The 15,004-nt window shown below is 44.8% G+C and overlaps 1 protein-coding gene across 4 annotated transcripts in view; it reads left to right on the top strand.

The window, feature by feature from the left end:
* BMP7 (bone morphogenetic protein 7) overlaps positions 1–15,004 on the top strand; it is a 383,690-nt gene that overhangs the window by 20,324 nt on the left and 348,362 nt on the right. For all 4 annotated transcript variants that reach the window (XR_007768546.1, XM_050918212.1, XM_050918211.1 and 1 more), the window contains exon 2: positions 8,935–9,127. Coding sequence is in view for 3 of the 4 variants with exons in the window: in XM_050918212.1 (XP_050774169.1) it covers positions 8,935–9,127 (193 nt within the window). In the remaining variant the exon portion in view is untranslated. The remainder of the gene's footprint in view (positions 1–8,934; positions 9,128–15,004) is intronic.

Genomic DNA, 15,004 nt, shown 5'->3' with positions numbered 1-15,004 from the left:
TGGGCAAACTACGGCCCGGGGGCTGCATCCGGCCCTTCAGAGGTTTTAATCTAGCCCTCGAGCTCCTGCTGGGGAGCGGGGTCCAAGGCTTGCCCTGCTCTGGCGCTCCAGCCAAGGAGCAGAGTTGGGGGCTTGCTCCACTCCATGCATGCCGTGGCTCTGTGTGGGTCTCGGAAGCAGCAGCATGTCTCCCTTCCAGCTCCTACGTGGAGGGGCAGCCAGGGGACTGCCCATACCACTCCCGCAGCTCCCATTGGTCAGCAGCTGTGGCCAATGGGAGCTGCAGGGGCGGCGCCTGCAGACATGGCAGCGCGCAGCCACCTGGTTCTGTTTCTGCATAGGAGCTGGAGGTGGGACATACCACTGCTTCTAGGAACTGCTTGAGGTAAGTGCTACCTTAAGCCTGCACCCCAGGCCCCTTCTGCGCCCCAACCCCCTGCCCCAGCCCTGATCCCTGTCCTGCCCTCCGAACCCCTTGGTCCCAGCCCGGAGCATCCTCCTGCACCCCAGAGCCCACACCCCCAGCTGGAGCCCACACCCTAACCCCGTGCCCCAGCCCAGAGCCCTCTTCTGCACCCTAAATTCCTCTTTTAGTGCCCCACTCTAGAAGAGCTTGCATCCCCAGCCAGAGCCCTCACCCCTCCCGCACCCCAACCCCCAATTTCATGAGCATTCATGGCCCGCCATACAATTTCCATACCCAGATGTGGCCCTCGGGCCAAAAAGTTTGCTCACCCCGGTCTCAAGCAATAAATCTAGGGTTGTGTCAAAACACTTAGAAATAATATGAATCTGTCAAGCAGATTTTGCAGATTTCAAATGCCATGGATTCTTTAGCATTCATATCTTCAGTATTCCCATACATTTGGATCAGGTGCTCAGTCACCATTACGACTGAGCACAACTGTCCAGTGTGTTTTCTTTTAACTGTTCACTGTCATTTCATGTTATGCCACATTGCCTCACCTTGCATCACTGCAATGCAGCAACATAGCAGGTCTGAAGGAACATAAATCATCAAGACTTCACAGAGAACACAGGTCCTTTCTGTACTGGGTAGTCAGACAAGCTTTTATTCAAATTGTTGATAGAAAATGAGAGGCCAGATTTTCAAACAAACTAGATTTACTTCTGTTTCCAACCAAGGAGCATCATTTGCTATGGGACAAGGGGAGAGGGGGAGAGTTTCTGGCCACCCCCCAACTTTTCATATGCTCCACTTTTTATCCCCAGACATTGCAGAATATAATCACAATAACGATTGATATGCTGACACAACTTTGCCACTCCCCTTCACCCTCAAATGTGTCTGAAATTATGCCCCTGGGGCCCCCATATTTACCTGCTGCTATGACAACTAAGCCTGCTGCTCTGTTGTGCCCCCCCCCCCCAACACTTAACTGGTGTCCTGCTCCTTCTGTCATGACCCACTGCTCCTCTGCTCATTGCTGCTAGGATTTCATCTGTTCCTCAGCATCTCCTTTCCCACTCAGACAAAGGCACATGTCAAAGGAGTAAAGGATCTGCTAGAAGATCATCACCTAATGTTTCTGCAATGAACTGCAACATGTGGATTCTTGAAGCAATTACAATACAGGCACATGGGGTTCTTCTTAGCCCATCCATTCAACTGATTGTGGATGAGTGGATTTTGAGCCCTACATTTAACCAAATATCTCATTTGCACACACATTTTACATAAACTGAGTATATGCACATGCAAATGGAGAGAGAGTTGCATTTATATATGCAGTTACTTGAACGTAATGCATAATTTTGTGCACAATTTTGCCAAGCTTACTGTGCACTTAACTTGTTTTAAAATCTGGTCCCAAATGTATGTAATGACAAGTCATACTGGATGGTTTTATATTTTAAAGGCAGATAGTTACTAGGGTACATTCTCCCATTTACTTTTATGTGTGTTGTGTCCTCTTTTTATTTTATGTCCTCTATTTGACCCAGAGCGGGTCCAGCAGGGACAGTGGCAATACCAGCTTCCTCTCATACTGCCCTGTCAATATGTCATGGCAGTTCCATTATCTATGTCTCTGCTGAGGTTTCCAACAAGAGGCCAATGGTTATGATTGGGCACTTGTCCATTAGGAAGTGGACTGAGAGCATCTGCTAAACAGTCATTGGATAGTAATGATTTTCACTCACAACTGACCTCGGATGAATGTGAATTCTAAATCTGTAGGTGAAAGCCTGTATTTCATTATTTATATATCCCACAAATTTCCATAGACAAGGTAGGCCACCATGACTTCCAAGAGAGTCACTGAAATATATAATTTCTCATGAACCCCTTAGATTAAATCCCCTCAGAATGACTCAGAAGTTCTCATGATGGTCTGTTGTGTCAGCAGGGATCGCTGACATTTTTATGGGCCTAAAAGAGAAACTACAGTCACATTCAGAGAACTATCACAATTCTATTGTCTCACTGTAACAGTGAACACCTTTCAAATAGAAACAGGCCATTTTTTCCTCTCTTATTGAAAATACCTCCAGCTAACACTTCTTAGGCAATTAATCAGAAACAGCCATATTGCAGTATTGTCAAAGGTCTAACTAACACCCACCAAAAATAGGAAATTCAAAACTCTCCTGCTCACCTCATGCTGTTGTGCTTAAGGTATTGCTGGGGTCTAACAAACAGTGCCTGATCTTCTATACTGTACCATATGTGCACAAATATCAAAGCACAGCAGCATGAATTAAGGATAGGATTTCTGCCTTCATTATGAAGTATCTTGCTCTTATGAGAACAAGGTCAAACCCTTAGAATTATTTTAGCATAGATTTTGGTGTTTAATTATGTAATAAGATTTACTGCAGCCATCTAACAGATGTTGATTCAGGGTCAGTGTTTCTCATAAATTAGTTCTGAAAGGATTTGTTACTTCTGGGTCAGCAAATACATCCAGAGTGCAAAGAAAAAGAGGGAGAACAAACACTGAGTTGAAGGGTTTGTTGGGATTCTTTCTTCAGTTACATATCCACATATTTTCATGATTTTAATGACGATATAGCCATAGGAATGTTTCTCTTAATACTAGAAATAGCCCAAACCAAAACTCTATATCCAAACATCCCCAAAGTCTGGGAAAGTTCAAAGTTTGGGGATCTTAACTTCATGACTCTAGGCCATTGATTTTTCATAGTAGTGGGATGTAATTATTATAGGATTCAACAATGGAGCTTACTGAAATGCGTGCTTTAGTTTCAGCCATAAGAATTTTCCTTTTCATATGTACCCAGTGAGTCAGGCATCAAACAGCGATTTTTGCATCCAAATGTAGGGTACAAGATGTCCAAGGCTTTGAACAGTTGTGTGCCTCAAACATTCAGGACAAGCTTGCTTTGTGCAGAGAAAGTAAGTAGCCCGCTGCTCATTGTGTAAGCAGGGCCAGCTCCAGGCACCAGCCCAGCAAGCAGGTGCATTGGGCGGCCAACAGAGAGGGGTGGCACGTCCAGCTCTTTGGCGGCAATTTGGTGGTGGGTCCCTCACTCCCTCTCGGAGTGAAGGGCCAGCCATCGAATTGCTGCCGAAGACTGAAGCGGTGGTGGTAGAGCTGATCGCGGGTTTGGGTTTTTTTTTTTGCTGCATGGGGCGGCAAAAACCCTGGAGCCGGACCTGTGTGTAAGAGAGCACTCTGACTCCCAAACCCAATTCACTGAAGATAGTTGTTTGTTATAGCCCCTAGCTACAGAGCCTGACTCTTCAGCTCAAGTTGTAGAGGCCAATGCTTTCAGATCCAGACTCTCCAATTCACTATCTGAAGTGTTGGCTAAGATGGTGACCCTCAGACGTGCATATTCAAAAGGTGCATATGTGAGATGTATATCATTCATACTAAAAAACACCCACTGCATCTTCCTTTGAAAATTCATCCATAAGTGTTTTTGGAAATAGGTATATCTGTATATTCTGCTGTTGGAACTCTCTGAAAGACACCCTACCACCAGTAAGGTTATCCAGAAATATAATTAAAAACACCCAATATAATATCAGTGACTCAATAGTTATGGGTACAGGATCCATTTTGTTCTAACATCTCTTTCTCTCCTTTTTTTAAAAACTCCTTTATAATTTATGCACAAACAAATTCCTTTGAGGCTGAAATTATACTCTACCAGTTTAACAGTGAACTTTATTTTGCCAGGAATAGTTTCGAGGAAACCAGACAAGGCATTTTTAATAATCTTGTGCTTGGCACTCATGTGGCACTTTTCATCTTCAAAGAGTTTTAGATCATTAATGAATTCTCACACCACACCCCATGTTCAGATATAGGGAGACTAAGTGACCTATATAAGGCTACATTGGGCGTCAGCGGCAGAGATAGGATTAGACTGAGTGGTTTTGGAGCAATAATTGTGTTCTTTCAATGCATGCTTAGAATGCCCAACATGCTAAAGCATTTACTGAAATTGATTGCCTCTGTCTTGGAGAGGTTAGAGGGAATGAGGGGTAGATACATAAAAGCCTGCATTAAGTTGAATCCCAATTATTACTGTCAACTGTAATAGTGTGTCCCTTAAAGGCTACCATACAGCCGTAAATTGAGAACCACAAAAAATAGTTAGTAGATATAATGTATGAGTTGAAAAGGAATGTAAAGCCAACTGTAAAATAGTACTGGACTCACTTCTGTGGATGTGGTTGGATTTACTATTTGATTCCACAAGACTATCCACAGTCTGTTCCACTGCAAAGGAGTGCCTCACTGGTGCTTCATCAGTGACTGTATTATTAAACATATGTACAATATAGCACTGTAAATTTAAATAGCACTTGATACACTGATGACTGGATCTCTCACTTTGGTGTAAATCAGGAATAATTCAGTTGAAGTCAATAGATTTACAGCAGTGTAAAAACTGCTGTCAGGAGAGAATCAGGCCCATAGAAAAAGACCATCATTGCCAAGCAGATCTTAAAGTTAAATTACCTGAGTGACGTCTAGTGGACAGAGCACTGGATTAATACCTAGGAGAACCCTGGTTCTAATCTCAGCTCTCCCACTGACATGTTCTGTGAGCTTTGGCAAGTCACTTCATCTCCTTGTGCCTGTTTCCCTAACCTTCGACTGTCTTGTCTATTTAGATGTAAGTTCTTCAGAATACAGATTGCCTCTTACTCTGTTTGAAGTGGAGCCCTTTTCTCAGGGCTTGTCTACATCAGAAAGTTGCAGCGCTGGTGAGGGAGTTACAGCGCTGCAACTTAGGAGGTGTACACATCTGCAGGGCACCACCAGCGCTGCAACTCCCTGTTTGCAGCGCTGGCCGTACTCCCGTTTTGTCTCGGGTGTAGAGGATCCAGCGCTGGTGATCCAGCGCTGGTAATCAAGTATAGTCACTTACCAGCGCTTTTCTTGACCTCCGTGGAATAAGCAGGTATCCCAGCATACCTGAGGAAGCCTCCGGTAATCAAGCTGGTCTCCTTCCCCGGCTTGCTCTCGCGTTCCCCGAACCCCGAGCAAGCAGGTCTCCGTCCCTGCGGTTTGCAGGGTGGTTCCGGGAACGCGAGAGCAAACCGGGGAAGGAGACCAGCTTCGCCGCGGTTTGCTCTCGCGTTCCGCGAACCACCCTGCAAACCGCAGGGAAGGAGACCTGCTTGCTCGGGGTTCGGGGAACGCGAGAGCAAAGCGGGGAAGGAGACCAGCTTCGCCGCGGTTTGCTCTCGCGTTCCCCGAACAAGCAGGTCTCCTTCCCTGCGGTTTGCACGGTGGTTCGCGGAACGCGAGAGCAAACCGCGGCGAAGCTGGTCTCCTTCCCCGCTTTGCTCTCGCGTTCCCCGAACCCGAGCAAGCAGGTCTCCTTCCCTGCGGTTTGCACGGTGGTTCGCGGAACGCGAGAGCAAACCGCGGCGAAGCTGGTCTCCTTCCCCGGTTTGTTCTCGCGTTCCCCGAACCCGAGCAAGCAGGTCTCCTTCCCTGCGGTTTGCGGGGTGGTTCGCGGAACGCGAGAGCAAACCGCGGCGAAGCTGGTCTCCTTCCCCGCTTTGCTCTCGCGTTCCCCGAACCCGAGCAAGCAGGTCTCCTTCCCTGCGGTTTGCGGGGTGGTTCGCGGAACGCGAGAGCAAACCGCGGCGAAGCTGGTCTCCTTTCCCGGTTTGCTCTCGTGTTCCCCGAACCCGAGCAAGCAGGTCTCCTTCCCTGCGGTTTGCAGGGTGGTTCGCGGAACGCGAGAGCAAACCGCGGCGAAGCTGGTCTCCTTTCCCGGTTTGCTCTCGCGTTCCCCGAACCCGAGCAAGCAGGTCTCCTTCCCTCCGGTTTGCAGGGTGGTTCTCGGAACGCGAGAGCAAACCGCGGCGAAGCTGGTCTCCTTTCCCGGTTTGCTCTCGCGTTCCCCGAAACCCCTTGAAGCCGCCCAACAGCGCTGCAGTGTGGCCACATCTAACACCACTTGCAGCGCTGGTTGCTGTAAGTGTGGCCACTCTGCAGCGCTGGCCCTATACAGCTGTACAAATACAGCTGTAACAACCAGCGCTGCAAAATTTTAGATGTAGACATGGCCTCAGTCAGAACTCTAGACATCACCATACTACAAACAATAAACATTTGCCATCTATACATCACCATACTACAAACAATAAACATATTGCTCTATCAGACACAGTGTACATTGTAAGGGAATATTAGCTGTGGTCCTAGGTACTATGTACCAATTTGGACATAAGTTCTGCAGAAAGGCTCCTGCTTTTATTCTCTAGTGCTGAGTTCTTCAGCAGCCCCAAGTACAGTGAAAGAAAAAAAAAGACTTTTAGTGCATTAATTGTGAAAATTAATAATAAAATAGGCACACAGCACACATTTTGAAATTAAATTCACTTTATGCTGCCCTCACATAGTCAGTCTGCAATGTGCCACACATTACAAACCCCTCATTGCAATGTAAGAGCTGCTGCAAGGAAGCTGGAAGTTTTGACAGTGAAGTAGTGCGAAATGGGGCATTTGACATCCAGGACGGCTGGGGGGGTGATTTGCATTATTGGCACTCCAGAGGCAGAGGTTTTAACACAGGGAAGGGGCCACGTAGGGTGACCAGACAGCAAGTGTGAAAAATCAGGACAGGGGGTGGGAGGTAATAGGAATGTCATAAACAGATAAGTAAGAGTTAATAGAACAGAAGTACTTCATATCTCTTTTGCCTGTAAAGGGTTAACAAGATCAGTGAGCCTGGCTGTCACCTGACCAGAGGACCAGTTGGGGACAGGATACTTTCAAATCTTGAGGGAGGGAAGTTTTTGTGTGTGCTGTTAGTGTTTGGTTGTTGTTATCTCTGGGTTCTGAGAGTGACCAGACGTGCAACCAGGTTTCTCTCCAATCTCCCTGGTACAGGTTCTTATAGATTCAAAATAGTAAGTACTAGGTGATAATGTGAGTTAGGCTTATGTTTGTTTTCTTTATTTGCAAACGTGTATTTGGCTGGGAGGAGTTCAAATTTGTATTTTGCTAAAAGGATTTTAATTTGTACTTGTATACTTAGGCTGGGAGGGTATTCCCAGTGTCTATAGCTGAAAGACCCTGTAACATATTCCATCTTAAATTTACAAAGATAATTTTTACTGTTTTTTTCTTTCTTTAATTAAAAGCTTCTTGTTTAAGAACCTGATCGTTTTTTTACTCTGGTGAGACCCCAGGGGACGGGGTCTGGATTCACCAGGGACTTGGTGAGGAGAAAGGAGGGAAGGGAGGGAGAGAGGTTAATTTCTCTCTGTGTTAGGATTACTTTCTCTCTCAGGGAGAGTCAGGGAGGGGGAGAGGGAAGGAGCAGGGAAGGTGAATTTTCCTCTCTGTTTAAAGATTCAAGGAGTTTGAATCACAGTGATCTTCCAGGGTAACCCAGGGAGGGGAAGCCTGGGAGAGGCAACGGTGGGGGAAAGAGTTTTCTTTCCTTGTGTTAAGATCCAGAGGGTCTGGGTCTTGGGGGTCCCCGGGCAAGGTTTTGGGGGGACCAGAGTGTACCAGGCACTGTAATTCCTGGTTGGTGGCAGCGCTACAGGTACTAAGCTGGTAATTGAGCTTAGAGGAATTCATGCTGGTACCCCATCTTTTGGACGCTAAGGTTCAGAGTGGAGAATTATACCATGACAGGAACCTATATAAGAAAGAGACCCAAAAATCGGGACTGTCCCTATAAAATCAGGACATCTGGTCACCCTAGGGCCAGGTCTCCTCTTTTCTTCCCTTTTGCTGGCTGAGATGGAGGTGACTTATAAGACTTGTTGTGGGGAGAAGCCTGAAATCTTTAAACTTCAGAGTTAAAACCCTGATGATGAATTTGATGCTTTACACATCTCAAAGCTATTGTCACAGGGTGTCAATTTGCAGACTTAGGAAGGCACTCACATTGAAGGTTTTTTGTCACAGCCTTTACGGGCTAGAATTGATTACAAATGAAAGCTTAAGACATTGTGGAACAGAATTCAGTAACGTCATTGATTCCATAACAAATTCCACTGGCACAGAACATTGGGTACTAGCATGAGAAAGGTTGTAAGAACTGGAACATCTTTTGCTGGGATTTCCAGACGTACTCAGTTCTGGTCTCACTCTGTTCCCATTGTTTCAACAGTTAGTGCTTCTGAAAAATCCCAACCTTCACTTTTAGATCCTTCACGCTGCAGATTGTACATTGGTAGTGGCAAATGCCCGGAAAGAGTTATCAAGCAGAGGTCTGCCAAAAATCATTACAAGACAAAAGTCAGCATTACTCAATGCACTGTCTGATGACAACTGTTTCGGAGACAATGCAATCATTAGTTTCATATTGCACGTGTGCTAAAACTAGTAAGAAATTTAACAGCAGAATGCAGTGAGGGAGTCAAATATTCATGCCTTCCTCTGTTTGGGCTACTTGCAAGCTACTTGATAGAGAAACTAAACAAAAGCTGGTGGGTAACAGGCTGTTTTTCTGTTTCAGTGGAGCATGACAGAGAGTTCCATCATCAACGCTATCACCATCGGGAGTTCAGGTTTGATCTTTCCAGAATCCCAGAGGGGGAAGCAGTGACTGCTGCCGAGTTCAGGATATATAAGGATTACATCCGAGAACGGTTTGACAATGAAACATTCCAGATAAGTGTTTACCAGGTACTGCAGGAGCACCCAGGACGGTGAGTGACTGGAAAAGAGCATACTGAGTATATTGTATAACTGTCAGTGAAAATACAGGGCTAGGTTCTACTGCTCCTAGTTAATATAGGATTGCCAACTTTCTAATCGTACAAAACCAAACACCTTGCCCCACCCTGTGCCCCCTGACTCACTCCAGCCCCCCTCCTTCCATTGCTCACTCTCCCCGGGCAGGGCCAGGGGGCTGGAGTGTGAAAGGGGGTAAGGGCTCCAGCTGGGAGTGTGGGCTCTGGGATGGGGCCAGAAATGAGGGGCTCAGGGTGCAGGAGAGGGCTTATGGCTGGGGTTGAAGGGGGCTTATGGCTGGGTGTGGGAGGGGGTGAGGGGTCTGAGAGGGAATTAGGGTGCTGGAGGGGGTTCTAACCTGGGGTTCGGGGTATGGGTTTAGACTGGGCGGTGCTTACCTTGGTTGGCTCCTGGTTGGCGGCACAGCAGGCCTAAGGCAGGATCCCTGCCTGACCTGGCTCCGCACTGCTCCTGGAAGCAGCCTGCATGTCTGGCCCTGTGGCTAGAGGCAAGGCCAGGTGGCTCTGCGCGGTGCTTGCTGCCTGTGCCCTGCCCCTGCAGCTCCCATTGGCAGTGGTTCACGGCCGATGGGACCTGGAGAGCCAGCATTGGGCAGCACGCAGAGCTTCCCTGATCACCCCTGCACCTAGGAGCTGGACATGCCGGACACTTCCGGGGAGCTGTGCAGAGCCAGGGCAGGCAGGGAGCCTGCCTTAGCCCTGCAGCACCGCCGACCGGACTTTAAACGGCCTGGTCAGCGGTGCTGACTGGAGCTGCCAGGGTCCCTTTTCGACTGGGTATTCTGGTCAAAAACCAGATGCCTAGCAACCCTAAATTAATACCAGTGTAAATCCAGATTCAGTGAAGTAACTCTGGATTAATGTAGTGAGGTAACCATGAGCAGAATTTGGTTCCTTTAGGAAGTAAGTAAGTATAGTTTGTTCCATTTTAGCGATTGGAAGTGACAGAGCTTCAGGAAAAGTGTATTTATATAATTTTATAGTTTGGTTTAGAGATCATTCATTATGCTTGAATGCCAACAAATCTTAATAGTCTACAGCCTGACACCACTCAGTACTCTGTTGATCCTTGATTGCCATGTATGGTACCTACTCAGGGGTTATAAAGCTTCCTGTGGTGACATGAATTGCAGTGTGAAAATTCGGTAGAATGTAAGTACAGCATACCCCTTCAGGAAGTTCTTACCATTTCTAGACTGTCCACTAGCCATGGAGCAGTAAAGCAGAGACGGGAGAGAGGCACTGCATGTATGTGTCTGTACTGGGAGGGGAAGGCTGGAGGAGAGAAATGGGATCATAGACAAAGCAGTGTAAAATTTTAGAAAGAACTGCCCTCTTCCTCCTGCTGCTTATGGATTCTGGGGTGGCAAAAACCACATCTAAATACTTCCTCTCTAACCCTATAGGGTATCTTATTTACTGATCTTTATTACAAGAGTCATTTGAGAATCCTAATTAACACAGACAGATGACACCATGCTCTTTATATCAACTGATTGGTTTTGTGTGCACAAAACTAGAAAATGAGCTATTTAATCCATATCAAGCAATTATTAATTTACGCCATGCTCCCTGACAAATTCTTCAGGAAACTTGAACAAGAACACATGTTTAATTTTCTCATCTGTTTTTAGTCCCAATTAATCAGCAACCTCGAAACTATTTATCAGTAACACTTAGTCAGATGCATTTGCACATGTCTCTTTTACACATGAATCCTATTGACAGTAGCAAAATCCTTCCTGCAGTTATGCACATAAAGTGCTTCACAAATATTGGTCAGAAAGTTATTCTCCACAACTACTTAACATGTACTAATAACATTACACGTACCTGAAATAGAGCTATTACACAGCCAAACAACAGATCTCAAAACAAGATGAACAAAAAATAGTCCAATGAGAATTGTTTGCTTTGTATTTAACTATTTATTGCAGATGGTCAAAAATTCAGGGGAAAATAAAACAAAGAAATGTGCTAAGTAAACGTTCATTTCAAATTTATTCTACACAGAAAAGTTCTTCGAATTCTTGCTTGCAATGTACAAACCAAAATGTGTGCTGGCAGAAGTTAGAGGATATGTTTATTGCCCCAATTCTGGTTACCCTACTCAGTCACACACGACTTGAAAAATGGCATCTCCAAAGGTTCTTTGCAACTAATTTTGCAGAGGGGTGTAACTAGATGTGACTATGTGAATTGGGGATGGTTCACATGTACATGCATTTACCCACGTGCAGCTAGTTGGACTGAGCAATGGTTTTTGCAAACCATCCCTTGCACAAGTTATTCTTACTCCTATAAGCAAAGAATGTGAGAGAGTGGATGCACTGCCTATATATGAATCCATTAGGTAGTGAAGATGTGTTTGGGAAGAAAAGATGATCTTGTGATTAGCACATGCCACTACTGTAATACATAAGCTACAATACATAAGATGAGCAGGCACACTGGGGTACTCACTCTCTCCAGGGGTTTTGTGAGGATTAAGGGTGATGATCAATGGCTAAACTCAGTCCAGGTGAAAGTGGGTGCATCTCCATAGAAGTCAGTAGAACTTGCCTATTTAGAACTGGATGGAAATTGGCTTTAGATGTTTTGAAAAGCACTATTTTGTACATCTTTTTGGAAGTAGATTTGTAATTACAGAGCATGTACACATCTGAGCTGGAAATTCTACATTCCATGTCCTATTTTCTCATGCTGCTCACAGGGCTGATGATCTGTAGCTTGGGCTTTCTCTTTTATCTCCTGTTTCAACAAGATCAGCTTTTTTTAACCACAGTCGATATGCATGGAGGACATGTGACTGACATGGGTAGCTGTGTGATCTGTTTTTCTAGCTGAACATCTGGCTCTTTAGCTAGCATTTACAGGGGCTCCATAAAAATCTTTGGGATATTTGAGACGTAGGCAGCAGTGGATCTTGAACTGTCTGTTTCTGCTGGAGAGCATTTCCTGTTGACTTTTCTTGAGTAGAAGTGGCCAAAAAACAAAAATATTTTCAAAAAAATTGGTGAAAATGTTTTCTCTGCTTTGCATTGAAATTATATTTCAGCTAAAGTTTTCCAACCAGCTCTGTTTATGACCCTCCAATCAGATTAAAGCCGTATAAACAGTCCAGGCTACCAGGTTATTGTGTCTCTGGGCAGGTGGCAAGAGAAAGCAAACTCTCCCCAATGTTGACCTATAAACACACTTACACCTTTGTTTCCTTGGTTGTTTGTTTCTGTCTTTCTAACCAGGTTAGAGGACTATGCCAGTTTAATGTAATTAGCATAAAAAATCCTAAGAAAATCTAGATATATAAGCAAAGGTTCTCTTACTGAGAGCGCGACAAGTACAGTGTCCTTTTAAAGTTAAACGCAAAGATGAACTGGCGTTTTCTCTTCTAATACTGCTGGAGTTTCCATAATGCCAACTTGACCATTACATAAGGATGTGAGTGTGAATGAGAAGGGCCATCTAACAGCAGATTGTCCAGGATTGTTCCTCTTATGACTTGTCTCGCGTTTACTAGTGCACAGGAGCTCACATCCATACTATACAGAATCTACAGCCTACAGCAGTGGTTCTCAACCTGTGGCCTACAGGCCACTTGCAGCCCAATCAGCACAGAGCTGCAGCCCATGTGACATCCTCAGGGCCATAGAGGTACTATTGGATGCAGCCTACGTAACACATTGTGGGCCACATACAGGTTGAGAACCACTGGCCTACAGTATCCTATCACCTTTCTAATACAGTGGAATGACACCAGTTCAACTATCAAAGAAGACTCCACAGCTGCAGAAACAGGATTTACCCCACAGACCTGGGTTGTGGCCCCATAAATATTTCTCCTTTGAAGAGTACTGTATGTATGCCAAAGGCTTGGTTTTCATCTATGCCCAAACATCCATTTTTATGGATGCAGTTTTTCACCCTGTATTTGTTCACCCACAATGCAGATAAATCATAAGAATGGCCTTACAGGGTCAGACCAATGGTTCATCTAGCCCAGAATCCAGTCTTCTGACAGTGGCCAATGTCAGATGCTTCAGAGGGAATGAACAGAACAGGGCAATTATTGAGTGATCCATCCCCTGTCATTCTGTGCCAGCATCTGGCAGTCAGAGACTTAAGAACACCCAGACCGTGGGTAAATACTAGTAGTTAAGCAATTAATAACCTGCTTTGTAAGCTCAGACAGGTTGATAGATATCTAATTAGTAATATTTGTACTTTTAGATCATGGTGGGTGCAAAATGAAGGCACAGTTCCTTCTGGCCAGACTTATCTGCACTCACAAACTAGAAACCATATCTGAAATTCTGGGCCTCTGTAATATTATTAACTTTGAATGTGCCATTGGAAGTGCTGTCATTTACCCATACACTGTATAATGTGCATAAAGCAATCGTATCAGTGAAAATGAGATCACAGCTACATTCTTTGAATCAAGGCTGGATGCCTTTCTGGAAGTTATGCTTTAGCCAAACATAAGCTATGATTTAGTAAAACACAAGTTATTGGGCTCAAGACAGAGGTAACTGGGTGAAATTTAATGACCTGTGATATACAGGAGGTCAGATTGGATGATCTAATGGTCCCTTCTGGCCTTAAACTCTATGAATCTAATAATTCATTGCAAGTTGCAGTTTCAATGTTGGCACAATTCCCTCTACAAAAGTATATAAAATGTTCTTCAGTCTCAAAACATCAGGCACTACCCTGAAGCAATGTCTTGAATTTCATAAACACCGTGAAAGCAGTTGACCCTTTGACTGATATAACAATGTCTCACAGTTTCTTTGGGCATAATTTAGTGTCCAGTGATTTGTGTCCAACTCCCATTTGGTCTTCATGGTTCACTCACCTAAGAACTTGGGAAGGAGTTTTGCAAATGAAAGAAATTGGATCAAGTAACATGCCGTGCAGCATGACCTAAAGTCACTATTTCTGGTTGCACAAACAATGCTAGTGGAAACTAAAGTTTACAACCAGGGTATCCCTGATTGTACAAGCACAGTTCTAGCTCTTTGTCGGCATCAGAGGAAAACGTACTAACTCCTTTCGTCTCTGAGCACTAGAGAGTATGCACCAGTAAAATGTGTAAGAGTGAATAAGAGGTGCCAAAGATAGTTTATTATAGAAACTAAAATGGGAAATGATTTCATATAAAGCCACTCTCCCAAATAAATTGGGGTCAAGACTGAATCAGCAAATAAGGCTCAAGAGGAGGATCTCAGTCCAGTTGTTAGACATTGGTGAGTCCTGGGAGAGTCCTCCTGCACTCCAGTTTGAAAAGGTCTTCTGATCTTGTTTGTAGATCACATTCTAATAGGATATAGATTTGGGAATCTGCACTTTGCTGCATTTATATTGATACATGCAAACAGTTTTTTCTAAAGTAAATATCTGTTCCTCAAAAGCTCTCCTTCCCAGTACATTATACAATGTAAGGGCCAACAGCCACATTTTCTAAGGTACTTAGGTGCTGAAAGATGCAGATAAGGCACCTAGTGGGACTTTCCAAAGCACCTAAACTAGGTAGGCACCTAACCCCAATTGAAATCAATGGAAGTTAGGCACCTAACCTTCTTGGTTGCTTTTGCAAATCCCCATAGCTGCCTATTGCACCTAAATACCTTGAAAATCCTGATCCCAGTTTCACCACTGGGTTTCAGTGGGACCAGGATTTAGCACTATGAGAGAAACGGTGGCCATGTTGAAGTCAGTAGCAGTTTTGCTATTGATATTAATGAAGCTAGGATTTCACCTTCTGTGAACAACCTTTGATAATTAAAATTTAGTTGCGACATGTTCACTTTGCAGCTGTTACCTGTTGTT

This window comes from Gopherus flavomarginatus, chromosome 11 (genome assembly GCF_025201925.1).
Source record: "Gopherus flavomarginatus isolate rGopFla2 chromosome 11, rGopFla2.mat.asm, whole genome shotgun sequence".
Lineage (NCBI taxonomy): Eukaryota > Metazoa > Chordata > Testudines > Testudinidae > Gopherus > Gopherus flavomarginatus.
The sequence above is the reverse complement of the archived record's forward strand: the minus strand, read 5'-3'. Positions and strand labels throughout refer to the sequence as shown.